The 25,342-nt window shown below is 49.6% G+C and overlaps 7 protein-coding genes across 10 annotated transcripts; 3 read left to right on the plus strand and 4 right to left on the minus strand.

Moving 5' to 3' along the window:
• Nucleotides 1-4,027: 4,027 nt before the first annotated feature.
• PV10_03358 lies at nt 4,028-6,188 on the minus strand. 4 transcript variants are annotated; one of them, XM_016367798.1, is made up of 6 exons: nt 6,091-6,188; nt 5,886-5,929; nt 5,537-5,717; nt 5,166-5,479; nt 4,990-5,113; nt 4,028-4,941 (listed from the first exon to the last, which is right to left on the minus strand). In XM_016367798.1, exons 3-6 carry the CDS (start codon nt 5,682-5,684, stop codon nt 4,877-4,879), a joined length of 651 nt encoding a protein of 216 aa, XP_016227316.1. In that variant the 5' UTR covers nt 5,685-5,717; nt 5,886-5,929; nt 6,091-6,188; the 3' UTR covers nt 4,028-4,876. The 4 variants fall into 4 exon arrangements, with proteins under 4 accessions (XP_016227316.1, XP_016227315.1, XP_016227313.1 ...); XM_016367797.1 differs by having other exon boundaries at nt 4,028-5,113; XM_016367795.1 differs by having other exon boundaries at nt 4,028-5,113; nt 6,012-6,188.
• Nucleotides 6,189-8,324: 2,136 nt separating this feature from the next.
• PV10_03359 (uncharacterized protein) lies at nt 8,325-10,222 on the plus strand (the record flags this gene model as incomplete). Its single annotated transcript, XM_016367799.1, has 3 exons — nt 8,325-8,954; nt 9,016-9,356; nt 9,409-10,222. 3 exons carry the CDS (start codon nt 8,325-8,327, stop codon nt 10,220-10,222), a joined length of 1,785 nt encoding a protein of 594 aa, XP_016227317.1.
• Nucleotides 10,223-10,426: 204 nt separating this feature from the next.
• On the minus strand, nt 10,427-12,447 carry PV10_03360 (uncharacterized protein). The gene is made up of 2 exons (XM_016367800.1): nt 10,670-12,447; nt 10,427-10,615 (listed from the first exon to the last, which is right to left on the minus strand). The coding sequence occupies exons 1-2, from the start codon at nt 12,128-12,130 to the stop codon at nt 10,535-10,537; spliced, it is 1,542 nt and encodes a 513-aa protein (XP_016227318.1). The 5' UTR covers nt 12,131-12,447; the 3' UTR covers nt 10,427-10,534.
• A 265-nt stretch (nt 12,448-12,712) lies between these two features.
• PV10_03361 (peptidyl-prolyl cis-trans isomerase-like 4) lies at nt 12,713-14,395 on the minus strand. Its single transcript, XM_016367801.1, has 2 exons — nt 14,210-14,395; nt 12,713-14,141 (listed from the first exon to the last, which is right to left on the minus strand). The coding sequence occupies exons 1-2, from the start codon at nt 14,287-14,289 to the stop codon at nt 12,824-12,826; spliced, it is 1,398 nt and encodes a 465-aa protein (XP_016227319.1). The 5' UTR covers nt 14,290-14,395; the 3' UTR covers nt 12,713-12,823.
• A 2,838-nt stretch (nt 14,396-17,233) lies between these two features.
• On the plus strand, nt 17,234-18,338 carry PV10_03362 (40S ribosomal protein S24-B). The gene is made up of 2 exons (XM_016367802.1): nt 17,234-17,421; nt 17,540-18,338. The coding sequence occupies exons 1-2, from the start codon at nt 17,345-17,347 to the stop codon at nt 17,865-17,867; spliced, it is 405 nt and encodes a 134-aa protein (XP_016227320.1). The 5' UTR covers nt 17,234-17,344; the 3' UTR covers nt 17,868-18,338.
• A 906-nt stretch (nt 18,339-19,244) lies between these two features.
• On the minus strand, nt 19,245-21,195 carry PV10_03363 (uncharacterized protein; the record flags this gene model as incomplete). Its single annotated transcript, XM_016367803.1, has 4 exons — nt 19,245-20,399; nt 20,451-20,561; nt 20,622-20,822; nt 21,139-21,195. 4 exons carry the CDS (start codon nt 21,193-21,195, stop codon nt 19,245-19,247), a joined length of 1,524 nt encoding a protein of 507 aa, XP_016227321.1.
• A 2,773-nt stretch (nt 21,196-23,968) lies between these two features.
• PV10_03364 (uncharacterized protein) lies at nt 23,969-25,173 on the plus strand (the record flags this gene model as incomplete). Its single annotated transcript, XM_016367804.1, has 2 exons — nt 23,969-24,028; nt 24,092-25,173. 2 exons carry the CDS (start codon nt 23,969-23,971, stop codon nt 25,121-25,123), a joined length of 1,092 nt encoding a protein of 363 aa, XP_016227322.1. The 3' UTR covers nt 25,124-25,173.
• Nucleotides 25,174-25,342: the final 169 nt, after the last annotated feature.

The following is a 25,342-nucleotide window of genomic DNA, read 5'->3' on the forward strand; positions in this document are numbered from 1 at the left end:
TCGAAACCGTGATGCACACAACGATTAAAGGCAGTCGCGACTTTTCGAATCCAAGCAGGCGCGAGGCAAATTGCGTACAGCGGAGCACTAGTACGGTGGGATATTGATTACATGTGAGCAGTATACACCTACGGCGGTTCATTGGCTTTTTTAGATACATTTCTCTCCATATATCATCATTGCCAAATGGTAATGGAGTCACTGTAGGTAGAACACTTCTGTTCTTCACGTTCTTTTCATGAAGAGTTGGCAATGACCTGGTCACTTTGATGATACACTCATAAAGGGAGTTGTACATTTAAGGGGAATATTTTCAACATTGACCACACATGTTCTGATAATTATCAAGGAGTGTAGTAGACTGTCTGTCTATATGCTCTGTCATGACTACTGATATGTTTCGTTGATACAGTTTTGATACATTGTGTCCTTCTCCGGTCCCAAATATGATCTCGCCTGCTGGACCGGCTTTTGTACGGTCGAGGTTTGTGAGTATATAGTATGACCTCCAGATCTTCTTTTTTGGATGCAGCAATTTCGTCCGATTCCTGTCGGGTCATTCATCATGTCCAGAGTTAAGGAGCGTTGCATTTCAGTTCTCAACCGGTTTGGTCGTCAAAGGAAGGTCGTAGCATTGTTGTCATCAGCGGTAAGAAATTCGTGGCGTTATTGTGCAAGCTCGCTTGGTGGGCCGGCCGTTCCAGCAGCCTCAATCCCCCCTTGCGGCAATTATTCGTTTCTGTTCCCTAGCGTCGGTTGGAGTAAGCAATCGCAGCAGCCGTGTCCCGATGGATTCTGCTTGATCGCTTGGGGAGCTTGCGAATGACAGTTGATCTCTTTCTGAGTGCATCTGCTGCAGCCTCTGCTGCTGCTTGGCCAGGAGTGAGGCTGTCGGGTTGTGTATTGGCAGCAGCGATGTTGGACGCAGCGGTACCATTGGCAGCAATAGGAGCAGCAACTGGGACGGCGGCGGCGGCAGGGGCGGCGGCAGCAGCAGCTGGCACGACCATTTGAACAGGGACGACCCCTCCAAAAGGTCCAGCCCGGGCAGGATTCTGGCAGCGGACAAGGCAAACATTATCCTCCCCGGCGACGGTGCCAGTGCAGGTCTGACCATTCGGAATTTCGGCTGTTAGAGGCTGCAAATTGTCAGCATCATCTTTCACATGGCAACCTAAGAATGCGCTTACGAAAGCTGTCGTCTGCCCAGCACGATTTCGGCCATTGTTTCCAGGAACTTGTTCAGACACGGTCAACTAAGTTGTGTGTTAGCTAGGCCCACTTCTGCCCACTGTCTGGCTTACCTGGCTCCAAGTCTGACCTGTGCCATCGGCGTTGATCATGCAAGTATATGGCCCAGCACCGTCGGCATTGACTTGGTGAACAGTCATCTGGACCGAGCCACCAGGAGTGACCTGTGGTAGCTCATCCCCAGTCTCGGCGAGGATGGCGGCTGTGCCAGTCTCGAGGTTGTTGTCCCCTCCACCAAGAGTCTCGCCGAAGGTGTCGGCAGCAGATCCTCGAAAGCGCGTTGAATCTTGCTGGAAAGGTCTTCTCCGCGTGCCGTCACGAGGGGTCGAGGTATCAACTCCCAAAGCCATACCACTGCCGCCAGCGTTGCCCGTTGCACCGATGATCGCCCCGTGGCCTGCCACAAGCTCGGCGGCTAGAAGCGCGCAAGTAATAAAGGATGAGTATGCAACCATTTTGAGTATGTAGATGAGGAAGGACCGGCCTTGTGTTGTAATAATAATAAGTAAAGATGAGAAAGGATGAGATGACTTGTAATGAACTATTTGCTGGATGAAATGCTGATGGAGGGAGTTACAATGAGTGGGAAATAGGTTGATTATTTATGCTTGTGACGATCGGTGCGAGTTGTGCTCAAGACTGTCAGCTCCATATCCCAAATCGTCCTCACGATGTAGAAGAGAACTCGGACTCCAAGACTTTGTTCCAGTGTGAACATTTGAAATACTTCAAGACACTCCGTCACAGGTGTGCTTCACTTGGAAGACTTTCATGCATCACGGATGTTGTACATTGGACCCACGATCACTCCGAAGCAGCATGTCTAGAGGTGGTATATCGCGAGGCTGGTTGAATGGCCTATGCATCATTGGTTCATGTGCAACGTCAAAGACCAAGGATGTTTTGACAGGCTTAGGTCTGTAGTTTCAACGTACTCGGGAGAGCAACATCAGTCGGTCATGAGGAGTGATGGATTACCCAAATAAGGATGGACTCTTGATCTAGTCGTTCTTTGCAAGAGGACTTAGTGGTTCCCATGGTAGTTGCAATGCATATCCCTGCCATGATGGTGGAGAACTATAGCCGGGGAAAGACACTAGCAGTTAGAGCAGAAATCTGTAAACCTCGCCAGAAGTCAGCGAGCAGGACGCTTATCGCAAGTCTGAGGCGCGAAGTGCTTGAGATCTTAGCGATGTCGCCCTAATGGTGGCTGTGCCGACCTCAGTCGGCGCCAACTTCATGAACAAAAACGAAGGCTAGCCAAAAGATGCGACCTGCCACCAGGGTGTGGTGACCGCGGGTTGTTCAATGTTGACTTGATAGATTTCAATTCAGAAGCAACTGGTGAGCAGGTAGCACCACACTGAGTGCGGCCATTCCCATATCCTCGCCAGTTCAGAGGAGGCATGTCTGTGCTTCCATATCCAAATATAGATCTCGTCAAACACGATCGGTACGCATCAATGAAACTGGAGACGGCGAACACGAGGGACTCCCAGCCACCGACTTTTGCTTTGAGGGCATAGCCTTGCGTGATACCTTTGGCATTGTTTCATGGGATCCTCGGGCTAGACTTCCGACGTACAAAGAAATGTACGTCGGCTGTTTAGCCTACCAATCAAGGAGGCTGAAATATCGAAGAACTCGCTTGGAAGAAGCCGCGAGGCTGAGAGTGTGAGTTGATGGTTTCCAAATTCTCGCATTGAGCAACCGGCAAGAGGCTAGATTGTGGCTCAGCTCAAAAGTCCAGAGCAAGTCGAGTGTTTCGACTACTGTAAACCTGACGTAAACATGAGGGCAGGAATGCCATCTTGGCGGGTCGGTGTTATCGATAGAGGCCTGACGAGCGCGGCATCCTGGTCGAATCAGACATGGGAGTCTTTCGAGTATCTTGGGAGAAGCCGGGTGAAACATTCGACTGTTTGGCGGTCTTTCTGCGGCTCTGTAAAGATAAATATAGACATCGCCAATGACGTTGAACAGGGAACATCGTGGTGCGTCACGAGGCAGCCCCCACCATAGCGCTCAGTCTGAGACCGAATGTACGGAGAGCATTGCAAGACTTGGGGTAGGATTTGAGACGAGGTTGCTCGCTGCTCGCTGGCGCTTACGGCAAGTTTGGAACAAACTGGACGACAGGGGCTGTTTCGGGTTTCTGATGCGGGGGATCACCAACCTCGACTCCGGAGAAGAGCCCGTGACTGTATTCTCTAGACCCACCTTTGACTCACGTAGCAGATGTGGACTCGACAGGTGTGCAATGTAGAGTCACAGTGCAAAACCCCAAACATGAAGTGTCACCCAAAGAGGGGGAGAAGAGAAAGAGATGACAATTCCAGAGACCTCAATTCTACGGGGTAAATGCCAAGACTTCAAGCCAAGCACAAGTGACTTCCACGTGACTGTAGTATCACGTGGTAATGTCACAATGCACATTGATAGCAAAGGACCTGGAGATAGAAGCAAATGCACATAAACAAACATACTCAGGCAAGTCCTCAGAGCACCAAGGACTCAGTCTCAGGTATCCACCTACCACAGGCTCTAAGAGACCACATAAATCGCGATTGGGACAGTCTAATCAGTGGGGAAATCTGGTGCAATCGGAGGAGGTTGCAAAGAACACCCTCTTCTACCACCATCCTAGACGAACCAAGGTAGCGTCTTATGCGACCAGACCAGGCTATAGGGACTGGCCACGGGGCTGATCTACGTCGACCATGATATACACCTGCTATGCGGGGAGCACTGATGGAGATTGCGTCACGCCAAAAGGTCTGTTGTCCAATTCTGTCATTCAAGATCTCATGCCATTCGCTACACCAAAAGTGACCGGTCTGATTATCGACATGTCTGCTTTCGGTTTGCTTGTCACTGCTAACCAAGGTTATCTCCTCCACTCGCCTGCCTGACTGCAACCGTCAACTGTGCTTCTCCCTCCGTCGATCATCAAGAGTTCGATCTCATGGTTCATGCGTTCGTGAAATGGGGTATGCTGCGTTCTGATCCACTGTCTGATTTCTCCTGCCTCCACTTCAAGTCCGAATTTGATTTTCTGGTCTCACTCCCAAGAGGATGAAGAACTTCAAACCCCCTGGTTCTGATGACGTGCATAGAGCACATGACGAGAAATATTCTGACATCGTGAGATGCCGAGCTGTTGGCAAGTGGCATATGAAATATGGTCGCCAATATTCGAGCTTCTGTTGCAGAAGCAAAAGAAGTTTCCAAGAGAGTCGTGCCAGAACAGTTTCGTAATCCGTGCCTTTCAAATTCCTTCAGCCTTGCTTAGTTTGGGGTAGCCATGAGAGACCGAACTCTCTCAAGCTCCCCTCCGTCAAAGTTTCGATTAGGTTTGTAGGGTGGTGGAGGTAGTAGAAAGTCGTGGGGGTAATGGTGATGGGCAAAGAGGCAGAAAAGTAAAGATGTTGAGAGTGGTATCGTAAAAGTGATAAAGAAACAAGAGAATTCCATGAGGAGACAATTTTGTGTAATAAAGTCAACGAAAACACCAGGAAAGATAATTTGCATTGCACTGGTCGTAGCTTGCGTGAAAGGAGATGCATCAGTCGTCCTGCTGGGAAGGCTGAGAAAACCAACGTGCAATGTCGCCGGTGATGAAAGCTTACGCAACCGCGGCCGTAGGCGCGGCGCCGGCAGCAATGTCCTGAGGATCGGCCGCAGGCGCAGCTGCTAAGACATCAGCAGAGGTTCCATTTGGCACAACACCAGCCGAACCATTGGTTTCTGCTGAAGTGCAATCCTTGCTGATGTGACCGGGCTGTCCACACTTGTAGCAAGTTTTACCCGCAGCATTGAGAGGACCACCGTTGGGGGCAGTGCAATCTCTAGAGATATGGCCCTAGAACAGGGTTAGCCATTAAAGATCACGTCTCTTGCACAATTCAACTCACCAGTTTGCCACAGGCGTAGCATTTCATGGCCTGAGCTTGGCAATCGCGGGCAAAATGGTTGGGCCCACCACATTTGTAACATGTGGCAGCTCGATTATTGGTGACATTGAAACCGCCACGGAAGCTGTTGCCAAAACCTCCCCGCCCACCGCGCATGGCCATCCCACCAGCCCCAGGGGTTGGGCAATTTCGAGCGAGGTGGCCAATTTGTCCACATGAATAACAGCGGCCGCCGGCCGGGCCACCACTAATCCGCAAGGTTGGGCAGTCGGCTTGGACGTGGCCTAGGCCCTGGCAGTGATAGCACTGTTTGGCTAGATGATACAAGTCAGAAAAAAATCCCCATAAAGACAAACGAGGTTAGAACACACTTTCAGTGGTACGTGGCATGGGACACTGGTTGGATTCGTGACCCGGCTGCTTGCAATTGTAGCACAGTCTCTCAGACGATGTGCAGACTTCGGCATAGTGGCCAACATTTCCACACTTGTAGCATGCTCGACGCGACAGAGACGACATCTTGGCGGAGTTCGTCAAAAGCGATCCCTTTCCCTGTGTAAGCACCCATGTTAGATGTTTATTCTTGAATGCGGCATGTGTGGGGAGGAAGTAGGGTTGTATGATGTGGAGGAAGTGAAACGGAGATGCCATTGATGGGAACAGATGATGATTGATTTTCTCGTTTCGATGATAAGGAAATGACCTGAGGTGAATTCGTACCTTCTCGAATGTGTCTCGTCTCAAATATCCCGATATTCCCTTGCCTGTATCTCAAAGTCAGCCGACTAGGGGTTCATCATTGCAGATGCGGCTACCCGCAGGCATATCAAGGAGAGGTCAGATTACCAGAGTGATTGAGGGGTATGGCAAAGCGCAGGGGATGAACAGTCCAGGGGGAGTTGATGAGGAAAAATGGCATACTCACGTTTGTCACAACTTCCCACGCAACCTATCCAACGACAACTCAGCCACCTTGAGACTATTGCGACCTGTTCAACCACAACCTGTAGACGAAGAAAAGCAGGAGACTTAAAGTTGAGGTGGGCGCAAGTGAAAAGCGGAACGAGCGAGGAAAGTGACGCCAAGAAGTGATCCAGGCGCTATGGTTCAATGAAGACTAGTATTATCACGTGATAATATCTTCAGCCTCGGACTCTACTAAGGCCATAACTCCACTAAGACAGATTACTTAAAGTAGACTTAGGCCAGTGCAGGGGCGCAGATATGTATCTTCTCTGCACATAGGTATGCTGGTAAAGTTCATCAATTGTCCACATGAGCAGAAGGCTCTCGATCCTGCAGAGAGGGTTTTCTGCACTTGCCGAGACAGGATGCAACAGTGTCCGCTTTTTACTCATTCCCCCAAAGGGAGTGTATGAAAGACACGGGGCAGCAAAAGGTGTGACGCCCTTTCAAAGAGGACTGTTGATCAATGAAGAGAGAAGATATTCCTGGTCAAGAAAGAGCATGCATCTTGTCAAATGCTAACGATAGTGCTGTCAGACTTTGCATCCTATTGAGATAGGTTGATTATACAATTTCATGTCTACAACATTTATTGAACGTCTCATAGAAAGCTACAGCCATCTCGGAATGATACAGGTCGATCATAACATGTTTTACAAGTAAAATTGCCGCCAAAGTTCAACAATCCCTTGATTTAAGATGTGTATTCTCGAGAATTTTGACATCACATCAACCCCCTAGGCAGACAACTCAGAAAGCAGTATACATGTTAAATTGAAGAAAACTTCTCATGAAAATCTGATTTCATGGTCCATAATCTTGGGACACTATAGAATATGTCAAGAGAGAAACCAGCTGACCGTAGAATCAACTCCGAGGTTTTCTTGATCATGAACTTCAAAGTCGATTGACAAACTTTGACGCGGTCTATCTTTATGGGCAGATAAAACATTCAGTTTGATTATCGCAGAATCTCTTACCGTCATTCTGTAACCTACTAGCTTCTGCAATTCATGAGTCTCGGGAGGACCTTTTCTCCACACAATGGTGGATATGCCATGGCCGGATTCGACCTCCGCTGATCAAGACTGTACACTCGCCTTTCGAGACTCGTCCATTTAGAGGAGCAAGTGTATACATTTCTCAACTCTAGAATGACAACTCTCATTTTTACACATTCCACACGACTAATGTCTTAAACAGGAACCCCTGGCAAAGAACCAACAATGGCAATTACTTGAACACGGAAGATCTCGGAATCGAGTCTGGAAAGCTACATGCTTCCAGGATAGTAACTTTGATAGACCAAGATCGCCTGGACCACCAGTTCTACCCTACCATGAAGCGTAGAAACAAATCCTTGCGATTAGATTGCAGTAAGTTTTAGTAAAGTCTTGTTACGCATGGGCTTGTCAGGAGGATGGGTCATCTGGATCTTGGCTTGGATCACTGCGTCAGCTGAAGTAGTTTTGCTATCTCTAGATTTGAAGCTGTTGTGCTCTCATAACCGGGCTGATGACCTTGGCATATAATGAATATCGGAATTATGTATATTAGACTATGGACTTTAGCGAACTGTGGAGTCCCCTTATCTTTCTAGAAGCCAGTGCACTCACAAACGAGCCAATGGCCTTGTCATATCAATTAACATCCGAACTCTATCAACTATGAGCTTATTTAGTGGTGTCAGCAACTTGCATTGACGGCGATACACTATGCCTCAATATACCAAGGTTGACATTTGGTATATGGATGAGAAGAGGTAACAAGAGTAGAAGAGCAATAGCACGAAGGAATCAAAAGGTCCAAGTCAAGCGTATTTCCAAGAATTATGATCTTGAGTATACAGGATCGATTTCGGATGCTCGGGGTTAAGAAAAACTATACATAGACGGGGCGATCTTGCCAGAATCAGCAATTCATGATCCCTGTCTGTTTACAGTTTCCAATGGTATAGAGAATATACTTGCTGCAGCCATGGTAGCCATGCATCCCCTGATTCTCCTCGCTTTCCTCGCATTGTGCGACATAACATGGGGGTCTTCTTCAGTACCAGTGATTGCAGCCTCAAGCCTTTCACCTGCGCTAAACAATTTCACGTCCTACGTGGCAACTCCTATCGTTGCGACTATATGTCAAACACCATCCAGCGATACATCCCTCACCGAAACGGAATGGCTTGCAAGTACCATCATGCGGCCTCAAGAGCACAACATAACTTATGACCTCCTTTCACGACTGGTGAGGCAATATGAAGCACTTGACGATGTATGGTCGCCGAGGTTTCTTGAAATGATCATCTTACAAGCTCTTCCTGGCAGCCAAGTTGAAAGTTCCGCCATGGACTGGTTCGCAGAACAAGGCGTCAAGTATTTATCAGTACCAACAGATATTTTGATCACGAACTCAACGCTAGAGCTGTTCACCTTGCTGCCTTCCACAGATACGAACCTGGAAACGGGCCCTTATTTCTCTACGCTAAGTGATGGTTGTATCCATGCAAGACGAGCATATCTACTCTATGACGACAATTTACAGGCCTTTACTCAAGCTATAGCGCCTGCGCAACATTCCGGCACTTATAGTTCTGTTTCACTCTACAATGGAAGATATCGAAACCTTCTTGTGCCGGTGCCCTCACGACTCTACAGCATCGATGATCCTCGACCACTCGCAGGACTGCGGGTCGCAGTCAAAGATCTCTATGCCATTGACGGTATCGCAATTACTGGTGGCTCAAAGGCTCATGCTGCAGTATACCCCGAGCGCAATAATACGGCCACGGCTATTGCCCAACTCATCGAATTGGGAGCTGTGCTTGTTGTAAGAAACCACTCTTCGTTCATCAATTCATAGTGCGACCGAATCTAATCCTTTGTTGTAGGGCGTCACCAAAACCAGTCAATTTGCCTTTGGCATCCCACCACGGCATTGGAACGATGATCAATACCCTTTTAATCCTCGTGGAGACGGCCAACTTGCAACTGGAGTTTCGTCTGCAGGAAGCGGCGCAGCGATCGCAGGGTACAGCTGGCTTGATATTACTATAGGTAGTGATACCAGTGGAAGTGTTCGCATTCCAGCATCCTTAGGAGGTACTTACGGTGTAAGACCATCGTGGGGCGCGCAAGATATGTCGAATATACTGCCCCTCGGGCTACCATTCGACACAGCTGGGTTCTTCACCCGAGACCCCCACCTATTTTCGACAATGGGTCCTCTCTGGTACGTATATCATTCCGTCGCATCGACGGGTGTCCACTTACAGTTCTTGTAGGTATGACCAAGGGGAGGCTCCTTTCAACGAGACTTTCGCATCATTCCCGCAGAAGCTCCTCTACCCCGTCGACTACTGGCCACTTCGAAATCCTGATGCGCAGAGAATATACGACGATTTCCTCAACGCTGTGAGCCGAGAGTTTGGAATGGTTAGGAGTGATGTCAACGTCACAGCAATTCTAACTGAATCCGACCTCCCAGTCGCAAATAGCTCTGCATCAATTCTTGGCCTATTTCAGACGAGCGTAGCCTACGATTCGTATCATGGCATCGGTGAAGCGCTGATCGAGGGATGGGAAGCCTTGTACCCAGACCGAGGATATCCACCATTGGACAACGAAACCCGATCCTGGTATAGCATTGGCCCTTCGATCGGCGAAGACGCTTACAGCGCCATGCTGCAGGGCAAGCAAGAGCTAGCAGACCTTTTGAACGGCAATTTTTTTCAAGAGTCAGTTGAATCTTGCTCTGATGGAATCATGATTCTGGAAACAGGAGCAAGCGGTTTACCAAACTATCGAGAGGACTATCTCAACGAGACGCCGGGGGCGGGCCCAATGATTCTAGAAAGACTACAGGAGTTCTTCTTGAACCCAGTGTTCCTGTCGCCAATCACGGGAGGCCCGGAAGTCAGTATCCCCATCGGACAAGTCGAGTATGAGAGCCCCATCAGCCAGCAAACAGAGTATTTGCCTGTCAACATCAATCTCCTCGCTCGTCCAGGCTGTGATGGTATGCTTTTTGCGCTCATTAAAGCCTTGGCTGACAAGGGCATCGTGAAGACAGTTCTGGCTGGGAGAACTGCATACTAATGCCATAAACACATCCAAGCTTGCTGGGGTGAGTGTAGTTTTGACATTACTTGAGCCACCAAGCATGATACAGGCGCTATGGCCAAATATAGACTAGAAATATCACGGGATAGTATCTTCAACTTCCCTTGGGTGCATTTCCAATCAAGCAGACTTAGGCTAGGGGTTGGATTGACCCTGCAGAGAGCTTCTAAACACACTAGGTAGGCATCGTTGGGTATCCCTATGGGCCAAAAATTGTCTCTGTTTCGCTATAAATCTGTGTCTCTGTTCAAACGACGCGTCATGCCATACAACAGTATCATAATCATATCATTTCTCATCTTTGGTCTTCTCAATGACAGCAGGGGCTCGAATCTCTCGTTCGTTGAGATAGCCCAATCCTTCTCCTCCCTGGGAAACAGTTAGCATAATCTGTAGGGGATCAGAAATTTGAGCAAACCTTACGTAGCTGATGAGAGGCGAAACTTCCACACCGGTTGCACTTCCTTCTGAGACAACCACAGCTCCAGCTTCCTTCAACCAGCGTGCACCTTGCTCCATTATGTCCTGCTTGCTGGTGTCTGGGTCGTCTTCGCCGGTGCCACGAGCATTTTTCAATGGTGAGAACTCCTCCTTGCGGTCTACCTCGAGGCAAGCGAATTCATCCAGGGAAAGGAACGGGAAGACATCAAAGACGAATTGTTCCAGTTTGATACCGTTTGGTTTCTCAGGCTTGATCGTCTCGCCATTTTCGGGGTCGACATAAGGAATCTTCTTTCTAGCAACGTGATGTGGGAGCTTGTCCGCCCATTCTTCAATGCTCTGTAAGAACTTGAATGAGTAGTAGTGGTTGACAATGTTAGCGGCGCGGAACTTGAGAAGGTCGGAACCGTCTTTGGCCTCGGCTGTCTCCTTGTCGATCTCGGAATATTCAACCACATCAGGTTTGCCGTTCTTTTGCACAATCAATCCAACAGACTCATTCGCAGCTCTCTTCCGCACCACTTTGGTGGCAATGTCAGCTTTCTTTGAGGAAGAAAATCCAATGAAGACAGGATCAGCGACCTTGACCAAGCAATTGTCGACACAGTAGGCGTGGATGTGCTCGATTCCACGCTTCTCCATGTCTCCACGAACCCCAGAGGTCAAGAGCGCTTGATAGATACCGCCGTTGCCATCAGGGGCCACGGCAACCTTGGACTTGCTCTCAAGGAGAATCTTCCCATCATTGGAGATGCAAGGGAGCACACCTTGTTCAAAGATGATGACATTTTCTTTCTCCAGACCAAAATATTCGTTGTCTTGAAAGAATTTTTCTGTAGGCTTTCTGGTTGGACCACTTGTCATGACATACCAGGGCACAATGGGCTCTTTCGCGGATTCTAATCCGGCATGCTTTGCCGCCAACTCTTGTACTTTCTTGATTCTCTCGGCCTGGACCTGAAACAATGACTTCTTGCTTGGTAGACCAATGTCGAAGCATCCCTTGGGATCAGAACTGCCGAGTCGGGTTCCTTGACCACCCGCCATCAACACAACAGCAACCTTGTTCTCAGAGATGTGGCCAAGACCGGACTTGTACCACTCATCCTTCTTATCTTGAGGAGCGTCGAGTAGGGAAGCAGTTGCAGAGTCTGGCAGAGGTTCAAGGGAGGGTGGTTCTTCGGATGATTTTGTAGGTTTCAGGGCCTTGTCAGCCAGAGTGTTGATTCGGTCAGGGTCAAAGGTGGATAGTTGGTCAAAGAGGAATGCCTTGCCAGAGATGTCGAGCTCATCATAGAATGCAAAAACATGTTCCTGTCCTGCCTTCTCATACTTTTCTCGCAGTTCTTTGACCTCGTCGGCAGTTGGCTCTCGAGGTGGGGCTTCTTTGTCTGAGGAGGTAATATGGAGGGTCTCTAGTAAATTCTTCACCACGCCAGCCATCTTGGTTTATGATTGCCTGTCTATGTCGGTGTGCAGTGGGTGTAGTGAGGAGGGGAGGGGAGAGGGGGATCTTTCGAAGGTAGTATATGGCAGGTGGACAGGTGGGAGGTTGGAATGAAGGAGGAACAAAGAAAAGAAACAAGATGGTACAGTCCCTAGGACTCTTTCATCAGGAATCTGCAGTCGGCCCCCGTTTAACGAACAGCAATTGGTGGCATCAGCAGCTGAGTGATTCTTGTTCCCTAGCGCGGTGAGACAGTAGGGATGCGGGCTGCGGGCTGAGGAGTGAGGACGACGGCACGCTTCTCGCTTGCTTCTCGTGTTGAAACATCTCAGCCTCGCTGTGACGTAGGACCGCGTTTCATTGGCGGGCTGGGTTTGAAATGACGGCTTGATATATCGCCGAATGTAGACTAGTTCCACAGCCTGTCATTGTGGCGTTCAAATTGTGGCTGTTAGGTCAACTATATGTGTACAGGTCTTTAAAGGAGCTATGACGAGACGAACGACAATAGGTCATGGGAACCTCCCTGTTCAGGGCTGCGGCAGAGACTCACATAAGGCTCTTAGCCAAATGGGAAAGTTGATGTTCACAATGGTCTCAGCCCAGTGACCTTTTGACTCTGGCTATTCATTGCAGTAGAAATACACATGTGGAACTCGTAACAAATCGGCCCTGACCGTGGTAGATCATTAGCGATCTTGACGACGATAGTGATCTCTGTCTCGATCCGCCCGGCGGTCGCCTCTCCTATCTGATTCTCGGTAGCGGTCCCTGTCCCTGTCCCTGTCCCTGCCCTTATCCCTATCCCAATTGCGGTCTCTGTCCCGGTCCCTTCGATCACCATCTCGATGGTGAGAGCGCTTGTCGTATCGAGGGCTACGGCTTCGACTCCTCCGTCTGTCATCTGTCGACTCTGGCCGTGAATCTGGACCTCGCTTCATATCTCTCTTGTCAAACACCATTCGGTAACCACGTCCACCACCTGACCGCTCGTCCTCCTCTCGGTAATGGCTCTTCTTTTCTAAACTGGCAATCCCTCCAAAGCCACCCACGTGTCTCGCCCGCTTTGAATTCGTCGCGTCTCTCCAGGTATCAGACAGCTTAGAAACACTCTGTGAGAAATCGACGTGAATTCGATGGTCATCAATGAGGACTCCTTGCATCTTGAAGTACGCTTGCTCGCAATCCTTTTGATTCTCAAACTCGATGAATGCGTACTGCAGACTGTCACCCGTTCGTTTGTCCCTGATGACCTCGCAAGACAAGATCTTTCCAAAACGGCTGAAAATCAGTTCCAAATCTTCGTCGTGGGTGACCGGGTTCAGCTTGCAGACAAACAGCACATTTTCTGGAGGTTTGACTTCTGCAAAGGGGAGATCGCCGACCATTTCTAGGGTCAATGCTTGAGCCCGGGCTTCGCGCTCTCGTCGTAACTTTTCCATCGCAGCCTCATCCACCTCCTCGGCAAGTTCCTCATCATCTGCGATCATGACAGTTGCCAATTGCGCCTTTGTAGGAGCAGGACTAGAGTCTGGCTCCACAAGCCCGGGAGGGTCATCGTAGGGATCCTCCAGGATGATAGTGTGTTTTATTCGGATGTCCTTCAATGGCCTGCCATTTGAATTCGTGAAAGCGTCGTTGATCTTCTCTAGAGTGTCGAAACCTTCCACCACCATTCCAAACGGGGCAGCTTTGCCATCGAGGTAGTCAATGTTGTCGCCGAGGGTAATGATGAACTGGCTCCCAGCAAGCCGTTGGTCGGGGTCGTTAGACGAAGGGACCGTCGCCATGCTCACAGTGCCACGTTCCTCATGCTTGCGTTTGGGATCGATTTCTGCGACAAAGCTTTTCTTCGCCGGCCCAGAGAGCAAGCCCCATATCGAACTACCGCCATCACTGTCTGGGGCATCCGGGCCTAGTGGGTCACCTGTCTGAAATGAAAACCCTTTCTGAACACTGTGCACTGGCGAGAAATTGTAGTACTTGATCTTGCAGAGTTTGAGAAAACTGTACACCTTATATCAGCCGATTGTCCATTGCATGCAAACCTGTGTCCGTGGGTGGGTAGAACTTACTTCTCACAACATTTGGGCGCGCTGTCAACCAGAAGATCAATCACGATCTCTCCCAGTGATGTTTCCAGAAGAACACTCATCGTTTCTGCACGAGGGAAAACGGAGCATGACAGTCCAGATAGCGTAGTTTCACCGTTGGCTCATGTCAGAATTTGTCAGGGTCACTTGAGGGTCGTGAAATGAATCGTTGCCACCCACAAACGGGAAAGGTTCTCGGAAATGTCATTGACAAAAAGATATAATTTCAGCGGAGTATTGTGTCAGGTTACGCAGTTCCAGCAACATTTTGTGACATTCAATCCTAATTGCAGTGGATGACACCAACGACAGTTGACTGATTCTATTTTTTACCCGAAAGGAATTAACGGTCCTGAGTTGGCCAATTTGCTATTGAATTAAAGTCGGGACTGATGAACGGCGTCCCCGGCTGTATATATAGTAACGCCGGAGTTGGAATTCCCTATCCCATATTCAACGGCCCAATTTTATATTCCACGTGGCATTTAACCAATCATCGCGAATATAAAGGTATCATCCCGTCTGCCATACATACTGTACGTGTGTACAAAATATGACCCAAGGCCTCGATGACAGCCAGAGTCATTGATGTCCCCATTGATCGATGACTTGGTATCTAGACTCACAGGAGCGCCTGATTGTGCGCACCTTGTGCAATCTAATTGACCGTGTGCAACCGGAGTTGAAGGTGACACTTTGCTCCGGTGTTTCTAGCCGGCTCATGCTCACACACACACTCACAAACGCAGGCAAGTCAGAATGTTCTGGCCACGTTGAACTAGGCTATATAAATCTGTTGGAAGTTGTCTCCTTTATCATCTGCCACAACCCGAGAACCTCGATCCTGAAAATATAAAGAAACCCAACTCAAAACCCATCTTCATTTCCCATACAAGAAAGGAAGGCGACCAAAAGTATTGCAAAATGTGCGAACTTTACGTCATCAACTTTGCATGCGACTGCCCACCGGTTCGAATGTACAAGAAGCGATGCGATAAGTCAAGGGATGACCCATATCATCAAGACACGCTCATTCCGAAAGATACTCCCAAGTGCGTTTCAGGAGCTTGTAAGACCGAAACGTCACAAAAGCCCCATTTAAATGGTGATGGCGGGGGTGGGAGTGGAAATGGGAAGGCACCAGGCACGGCGACAAGTTCGTAATGCTTGGACACGCTTGCTTGCTTGCGTCCGATAGTGATAGGGGGATCATCTGTACAGAGTGTATTTTTGACCAGATGGTTCTATACATCTGCCGGTGAAAGACAATTCATACCAAAGACGCACTGTGTGCTAGTGGTAATATTAAAGTCTTCCTTGAGGGGAGCCCGGATGTCGTAAGCGACGACGATCCAGCTAAGCTTTAGGACAGATGAATGAGATTTGATGCTGGTGTCTTTGCGATTGTAGTGCTTATCGGCTGGTTGAATGTCACGTGGGGCTAGTTAAGGTGTAATCCGGGTTGTGGGTCGCCTTTTCTAGTGGTGGGATCAAGTGACCTAGCCAGTTGAATCCTGATCAAGTCTTATGGATCTCGTCCTTTGTAGGCCTTTGTTCACACTGTTATGAACATGTGGTATAGTAACCTAGTAGTTCGAGTCGCAATCATCTGCTCAGTGAGATGATTTTGATTTCTGTCGCTACCGAGTGGAAGAAGCCAGAGTAGAGTAGCCCTTCGGGAATGGGGCATTGCACCTCAATCACCGTGAACGCAAACTCTTGGCGACAGATGTCGATGAATTGTGAAAAGGTGGTAAAGTTGCGGATGGTAGACGAGATGAGGATGTGGACTCCTGGAAAGGCATCGTTTAGTGCCCTGAGAACTTGTGCGAGAGGTCGCAAAATCTCGGGATGATAAGTGATGTCTGCCCCAATGACCAAATCATACTTCATAGACTTGGTCTGGGCCGTCTGTAGAATCTCATCGAGCTCCGATTGCTCAGTCCAATCGAGCTGAGCAACCTCAGGTGGTTGATTGCCATACAAGGTGTTGTTCTTGACATTTAAATCGACATTGTACTGGAGGCTTTCGCAAACATGGCCTAGACCATCGGTGGCAAGCACATGAGATGCACCGAGGTGGCCAGCACAGAGAAGGGACAAGAATCCAGTACCTGCACCGAGTTCAACAACATTATGACCACGTACCAGCTCTGGCCTTTGCGTCAACAAGTACCAGGCGAGATGTAAGGCTGCTTCCCACGTGCGAAGGCCGACATTGTTACCCTTGGAAAGAAGATTTTGCGCCTCTTTGATGAGGATTGGCTGTAGTCCTTGTTGATCCGGAGGAAGGGGTGGAAAATACGTGTGGACATGTGTTTGCTGAGCTTCCTCTAAGGGATGTTGTTGAGGAACTGTGGTCAGGTGGGCCATATGCTCCATCAGAAGATCTGACACTTGCTGTGAGCAGGTTAGAAGTTAGTGGAGCGCACTTTGAAAGTGATTGGCAACAAGACACGTCAGTTTAGAATGTGGTGGGATAGGTGGGTGTTCCACGGCACAAGCCAGAGCAAGCCTACATCTTCATCTAAATCCTTGCATGACTTTTCAATCTCTTGGATCACATGCTTGAGGATCCTACTCTGGTAACGGGCAGGAGGTAGGAATGGGTTCCTGCTTGAATCAAAGAAATATCGGTATAGACAGTCCTGGACATCTTGTTTGAGCAAAAGCGGTCCAGGAGGATATGTCAAATCGTTGATTTGCTGCATGTATTGGCGATAGAATTTGACCACCACAGGTTCCAACTCTGCGCGGGCAATATCCATGTTAACAATCCTCACATCAATATGATGTGTATTTTGGATTATCTCGAGGTGTTGACAACGCAGAGGGCGAGTATGATGAATGAGCAAAGTCTGGGGGGCAACCAAAGAAAAGTTGTTGCGGGCATCTCATATATTGACCATTCCATAATGGGACTAGTGTCACATCAATGCCAAGATTTCCTTTGCCAAGGCCACGTTCACAATTTTTAGACGCAGTAAGACCCTCACCACCACATCTCGAAATCCCAGGCGCAGTCAACCCCCCTTCCTCCATCCCTCAACAGCCACCTCTTTTCGTTATCCAGATTGCGAGTTTCCGTTGCACGGGCAAGACAACTCGACAGCAATCATGGCCGACTCCGCAGTGACGATCCGAACTCGAAAGTTCATCACCAACCGATTGTTGGCGCGCAAGCAATTCGTCGTGTAAGAATGATCCCTTTCTCACACCTTCCCTGATTCATTGGAGCTACGATTGTACCTATTTGAAAACGAGTGGGAAAAACTCAAGACTAACCAGATGCCCTTGTTTTTGGCCATACAGTGACATTCTGCACCCCAACCGACCCAACGTGTCCAAGGACGACCTGCGGGCTAAGCTGGCCGAGGTGTACAAATCCAACAAAGACCAGATCAACGTCTTCGGTCTGCGCACACACTACGGCGGCGGCAAATCCACCGGTTTCGCCCTCATCTACGACAGTGTCGAGGCTCTTAAGAAATTCGAACCCCACTACCGACTGGTCCGAGTGGGCCAGGCCTCCAAGATCGAAAAGGCCAGCAGACAACAGCGCAAACAGAGGAAGAACCGCTCCAAGGAGTTCCGAGGTACCGCCAAGACCAAGGGTGCCAGCAAGGACAAGAAGAAATAAGCGCGAGGATGATGACGGTGTGACGAGGTTGACAGAATGGGGTGTACGGTGGTGCGAATGGTGGAGCATGGGTGCTCATGTGGTGAGATGTGAGAGTGGGAGAGAGCTTAGGGGAAAGGAAAACGACTTCTTCGATGTTCAAAGCGTGGGTCTGGATTGGTTGAGTTCATGGATGCGAACGAAGTGCTCTGGACCCCGCTCAAAAAAACCTCAACCCATCCCATTCCTCAAAGCAAACCCTGTGCATGTGTGGTGGTTTACAAAGGAACTGGTGGATGCAAGCAGACTTTACCACCAAACAGAGAAACAGATGCTGAGCTGCCGTCGGGTTTTGCTCGATGCAGGTAGCGGTGGGAGTTGAGATACCAGCCAAAATAAATGGCCTTGGTTCTTGACTCAATCCAACCAAACCATCAATCAATCAATCAATTCATCAATTGCGTTCCATCCACTTTGGGCTTCCACACCTTCAAGGCCAACTTGTCAGAACATTCTAGGCGTTAGCCCTAGATTGATGCATGGACACCCTGGTGCATTGCTCACGTGAAATCCACAAGGTATTTGTAAAATTCGTCCACATGGGGTTTGTCTTGTTTTCTTCCAAATCGTGCCGGCCATAATGACGCGATTGCAGCACCGAGGACAGCGGTGCGCAAACAACACCTGACTTTAGGCTACCAAGGTGGCACTGAAGAGTCATTCAGCCCTTCTTCATGGAATTTTCGTTGTTCAAACAATCATGCCTTGTCGACACGCTCAATTATCGCCCACTATCGCTTGTGCTGTGTCAGTCACCGACACTGAAATCTCAATAATATCCTCCTCTACTTGCCAATACTATTCCTCCCAGCTGCCAGTCTTTTGAATGCGTTGATGCTATCGATACCAAGTGGCCTAGGCCACTCCCGTTTGCAATGACCCGGCTCCTCCTTGCATGTCTCAGTGAAAGTCGCCGCCCATGGCCGTGAGCCTGTTCCGGGCTCGATCAAAGTGCCTCCTTTCCAGTAGACGACATTCGACTTATCTTTGCCAAGTCATCGTCCCGTCACGCGGCACACGGATTTCCTGAACAGACATCATCCAACCAGCCCGAAATCTGCCAGTCTGTGATCCCGCTGCTGATACAAAATAATGATCCTCTGCATGAACTTTTAGCTTTTGGAACGCCCCTTTAACATGAAAGCGCCAACCAAGACAGTGCCAGCCTGAGATGAATGGTAATGGTGATACAATGCGATACGAGGAAGCTCGAAGGAGGGCCTGAAAAGCTTGCCATGCGACACACGCGGTATAGGGTTTCAGACTGTAACCTCTGAAGAAACAAGAATAGGAGAGAAAAAGGGTGACAGATAATGCAGGGTTGTGATCGAAAATGATCTAGAATCCAGAAGAAGAGTTGCTGATAGATGTAACTGAGGATCTCGCAGACTCGGTAGGGCAGTTGGAGCAATCAACACTGGTGACAGTACCAGGGCTGCAATCGCCCGGCGCCGATTCTCGTCGTGACACGGGTGGTTGTGTACGACAGTACAGCACCCCGTTTGAGAGATGACCTGAAGAGCTCCTCATCTGCAAATTGCGACCTGCTAGCCCATTGGTGTAACCATAGCTCGCAGTCGCATTGTCTGTCCCCGATCTCGGGCTGTCGTGTGAAAATGTTCGCCGGCATGTTTGCGATGAACCTTGAGATGGGGGTTCCACCGATGGGTTAGTCTCTTCATGGAGAGTTCCTGGGGTGTGGCTTTGCAGGCCAGTGGCGGACATATTGTCACACATGGGAATGTGGCCATATGCCAATTCTTGCAATCTGTATGCTGCACTTCTTCTCTCGCTCACATGATCCTGGCCATTGGCGGTTTCCAGCTGGCTCGATAAGAGGGGTGGTGTTGTCGAAGTATCATGACTCCAGGAAGTGGATTGTCGATCGGTTGAGCTCGTGAGAAGGCTTGCGTCTATGTTTGTAACTGGGGCAGGCATATACGCCGAAGCTCGGACAGTTGGTGCAGGCAAGGTTCTCTCAGCCGTGCGATTGGAAGTGATACCTAAGGCTTGTAAAGGAGACTGTGAAGCGTCGCTGGGCACTGCGTATGTCTGGTTTGACATTTGAGAGGCCTGTTGGGAAAGGGATTGCTGGGTGTCGGGCCACAGGGAGCCTGACTGTTGGCGAACAACATAACTGTTGGCATAGCAGGCGCTGCTAGCACTGATGGTCATAGGATCAGTATTTGGCAGGATGTAAGGTGGCGGCTGGGTCGAGTAGAGATTGTTATCGTCCTCCTCGCCGAATGGAGCATATTGATTCACGTAAGGTGCTCTCGACCACTCGACATTCGGACTAGACGCACCATATCCACCATAATCCACTGGGCTATTGACACTGGGAAAGGGCATAGAGTTTGAGGGACTGTATCGCGCCGCCGGAACTGGTGTATAGCGCAATGGGTGCGAATAAGGGGAGTAACGATGATGATGCTGCTGTTGCTGTGCTGGCCATGTTCGTAGGTGAAGCGCGGCTGCTTCGTAAGATTGTACCTATCAGGTCAATGTGCGAACAGAAAGCCTGGAGCCAGTTTGGACACCTACTCTCATGAACTTGCATTGTTCGGATTGGCCAGCATTCTTGCAGTTCACACAGCTCCCGCTTTCGCCCTCATTGCCACTGCATTTGATCTTCCGCTTGCGGCACCTCTCGCACTTGAGCCGTTAGTGGACCGAAGGGGAACTTGGCCAGAATGTGGTAAGACTCAGACGTACTGCAACAGGGACTCTTTTCCTAGGGGTGGGCGTGCCTCTGGAGTCCGGCTCAGAGGATGGAGTGGTTCGTTCCCGAAGGTGAGCATTCGTTTCATACTGCTCGTGAAAGTGTGTGCCCTGACTTAATGGCATATAATTGCCACCTCGTTCATTACGTCGGAGAAATTCAATGTTGGAGCCATAAAAGTGTCTCGCCGAGAGCTAGCAGAATCAGTGCTGTGGACAAAACAAGGAGCGGTAATGGCTGACCATGGTGACAGAAAGCTGCCTTTACTTGCAGAGAAAGTTGAAATCAAGGCAAGTCGGAGGCGTTGTGGTCCAGCACAAAACACCAAGCGACCAGATCATAGCAATCAGGCTGGCGGTGTTGACAAAACGATTGATCAAAACCAGGACGAGCAATGAGAAGAGTTCGGAGAATAGAAAAAGCCAGGGATCAAGCAGAGTAGTATCTCCAGAAACACGCAGCCACTCCACACAGGGTTGCAACAGAATTGGCAATGACCAGAAGGCATACATGGATCCAGATCATGCGATAGCTTCTTGTCATGTCAGGATGCCTCTCCTCTGCCATAGTCCGTCTTGTAATCTGGTGGCAAGATTTCTGTGACGGGCATGATGCGGCCTCCCGTAGGTGTGACGATGATGCTTGGTCGAGAACAACAACCTGATTCAATGGCCAAAGTCTTGGTTGACCAGTCGCCCGCTTCAGCCTTTACCTACTTGGACTCTCTCAGCTGTGGAACAGTTCCGACTGGTCCTGTCCAATGATTCTCAGCAGCTTGTATCAACCACCCTGTCTTTCGTATTCATGCTGGCAAGGTGAGTGTTATTCATCTTTTCATGCAGCGCCGGCATGTTGCGTGTGGGGGAACAAGCCAGGCTACGGCCAAGCTCCTCCTTGACAAGCATATCTCGAGGTGGAGGCAGAGGAGGACATTTCAGGAGGCGGCTCTAGTTGTACGTACGACACCCGGCCTCGTCCAAGGGCCCCATCATGAATTCGAAATCCGGGCTGGGGCTCTGTTTGTTACTTACCTATAAAGGTCATGATTGGTTGCTTTTGATCATTCCCAACGTGGCATATGCAACATCCGTCTCATAGCAAACTCACCATCTGCAGATCTTTCAATCCCCGCTAAATCATACTGGTGCTGAAAGTGATCGAGGAGTTGGTTCATAGTCCGGAAGACTTGATTCAGCAGAATATTATTCTCCGCGAGATGGAACAGGATAACTTTAGAAGGCTGACCTTGGCTACAAGAGGCAGGGAGAGGGGTATAGAGGCTCATACAGACATACCTCGTTGTAAGCTGAGTCGCAGGCTAACTGTTGAATGATCTCACCAATGTGCTAGCAAGTCAAAAGGTGGTGACAAGTGCATCTCATTGGTGGTGAGCTGATCCATCCAGCAACAAGATCCGTGAAGAATAACTGGTGCAGCATGCGCAGCCGGGCTTGATTTGGGTGTGGTCAGTCAGCCCCTGATCAGCGTCGGGCGATCAGTCCTAAGAACGCTACCAAAATGGTGGTGGGACAGAGATGTCAACAGGATTAACTTCGTCCATCAGAATTCTCCTGCAGATACATTGACAAATCAGAATCAAGGCTAGACTTGACCTGTGGTGATACAGATGCGTGACATGGCCAGGACATGGCCCCCATGCAAGCACCTGACACGCCACAATCCTAACATGCACACTGTTAAGACATGGTGTTGGCAACGGTCCTCAAACGGCAGGAGAAAGAGGCAGAGTTGTTGTTGCAAGTTTTGGGAAACTGATTTGTAGTAGACCGCGTCCATGACGTCCCAGGTGGTCAACGGGAATTTAAGAAAGCTGACCATGGGATCAAATGACAAGGCGGAATGCCCAAGGCCATACGATGTCTCGAATTGTGAGATTGCAAGTCGCGTGGACTTGCGTGCTTGGTAGGTAGATTTAATGTGGGATATCAAGACTACCACACCGAGTCAATGCAGTCGGATAGACCTGTCATCGAAACGGGTGGAAGGTGAAGAGGAAGGCGGTTCGTGGCAGGATGAAGGTTTAACACCGGGGGATTTCTGTATGACTTGGGGAAGGTAACAAGCATGAAGGGTAAGTGCAGGGGCAGAAGACTGGCTAGTCCTTTTCAGAAAGCTTCTTCTGACTCGCGAACGGAATGGTGATGCTAGGTTTCCATTGTAACCAGGGCGAGGATTCGATAAATTCAAACAGGGCCAGCAACGATACAGATCCATGATTGAGAGTGACCAATATATCAGGACCATACTTTTGATGCGGCATTAGACGCCATTTGAAAGCTGAAACATGGTTGGGTTGGTCTGATCTCAGGAGCGACGTAGGCTGTGTGACAGACTGTACATGGATGATGGTGTCGGTGTCTAGTGTTCGGGAAGACTTGCTGCGCAGAAAACAGAAAAAGGTGCGTAGAAAGAGATAGATCAAACCTAGACCAAAAAAAATGCTGCTGAACACTCTGAGGATGTGTGTGCAGTGGCTGGACTGTTGACCGTTGCAGAGGTTTTCCGGCCCAACTGGCTCTGAGTTGGCCTTCTGATAAACCACCTGTGTGAAAGGGTGTTTCCGGGCTACTCCCCAAGGCTCCGCAGGGGCCAAGAGTCGGCTGTACGATGGTAAGTTGTCTTCGAGGAAGGATGTTGCCTTTGCTCAGTGCAATGCCACCATTTCGGCCGAGACCGCAGGATATCGGGTATGGAGCTCCAGAATGACTGGTGATTTTTGAGGTGGTACAAGCCGATGTGCTCTTGAGACAGACACCTTTGGACTCATGTGGATGAGATGGCGACTTCGCCGCGTGTCTCAAAGCGGCCCTGAGGACTATCGAATCCCAAGCAAGTCGAGCATCTGTACCCTGCAGTGGGCCCAAACAAGGTATCGCAAATGCAACGATGTCGATTTTAGTCCTGCGAGTCTATTCTGATACGAGGGCTTGAAATGCTTTGAGCGGTCAAATAGCTGCTACATTGTTTTGAGAGGAGATGTCAAAAGAACACAAGATGATAGGAGAGAGCGCAGGGAGAGCAGAGAACAGTGAAAATTCTTTCCACGTGGATTGATGGTTGAGGGAAGGTACGTGTCTGCCATTTGGTTGGATTTTGAGGAAGGCGCGACGGGGACATTGGGGGCCAAAAAGGGCGTCTGACGGTCAAATGACAACAATGCCACTGGCGCCTCATGCCTCCCTGAACCCGAACCTCGTGCAGACAACGACAACAAACAGCAACAAATGCCAGTCAATCAGCATAGTCACAAGCAGATGACTTGAATCAACCTAGGACCTTGCGACTGGTACCAGGCCACACCCTCACACGCTGTGACTCTATGGCGGACGGAGTGGTGACGCAGGCGTTCTCCCTGGCCGGGTGGGCGGTTCTACCAAATGTACGACCGTCAACTGTCTCTCACCGATGATATTGGGCAAGCAAGACTAATGCTTACTTCTAGTTTGCCACCGCCATTTTGCAATCGACATATTATCGGTTGACCGTTCGGGCTGGCCAGAGACACCCACAGCCGGGCGAGCCCGCGTTTGCTCAGCACAACCGTCGAATCCGAATCTTTGTTTTGTGTCTGTATTTAGTCTACACCCTGACCCAGGCCTTATATGACATCAGGCTTGCCGGGGATTTCTACAGCACGCTCGGCGCCACGCCGTGGTCAACGGAGAAAGAAGTGAAGAGTCGGTTTCGACGATTGGCTGCAAAATATCATCCGGACAAGCTGCATGAGAATGGAAGGTCGTTTCCGGGCGCAGACGAGATCTTTGTGCAAATCAAGCTGGCGCACGACACGATACTGGATCCAGCAAAAAGATTTGCCTATGACCGCTTTGGTCCCAGCGTCGTGCAGGTACAACGGCCAGGTCTCAAGACGATGAGAGATTATGTCTATGCTGGGCTTCAATCCAAAATCCCAGAGTATATCATGAGTGCGGTGATACTGGTTATCATGAACTACGTTTGGCTGCCCAAATGGGGACAATTTTGGCGCTACTGTGCCATCGCCACCATGGCCTTTCTCGAGCTCTACTTCCTCACACATACCTGGGAACCTCCGAAGCTGGTCCTTCTATGGGCATCTCTCGCTCAAAACGCCGCACCACAATTGTTTCCGCCACAGCTGTTACCCTTTCAGATCTTGGAGCTGGCTAGGCGTATGTCCATGTCTCTGAACATCTTCATCTCGCAGCTTGCCCCTCCATCGCACAGGAATGCTGCGTTGGGCGATTTGCAGAGCCAGCAGCAGATCATCCACCTATCTCAAATTGTCGATAGGGTAGATGGAGAGTCTGCAAGTCTTGTTCAGTCAGGTCTTGGTCCCTTCAGAGGAGCGTCCGAACATAGGGAAGTTTTGCGAGCGGGGATGAGAGATTCGCTCGTAGCTGGCGCTCTACGCAATCATCCTGAGGTTCGGGAGGCCGTTCGGCGAGCGTTGGTCAGAAGGTCAGAAAGGTCAGTGCCGCCGAGTACCGACTAGGACGGTCTAGATAGATCACAAACTTGATGATATTACGACATTCTTGAACATGGCTTTTCAAACACGACACAGCTTTGCTTGGAGTGCAATGTGTATTATTACGATTCACTGCCAGGACTCTAGTCACGCCGTCAACGTCACGACGCTGACCTGTCCGTCCACATGTGACACTGACCCCAACATAAACCAATCAATGTCTGTGGCGAACGAGGATGGACA

The sequence above is a fragment of the Exophiala mesophila genome, assembly GCF_000836275.1.
Source record: "Exophiala mesophila strain CBS 40295 unplaced genomic scaffold supercont1.2, whole genome shotgun sequence".
Taxonomy (NCBI): Eukaryota; Fungi; Ascomycota; class Eurotiomycetes; order Chaetothyriales; family Herpotrichiellaceae; genus Exophiala; species Exophiala mesophila.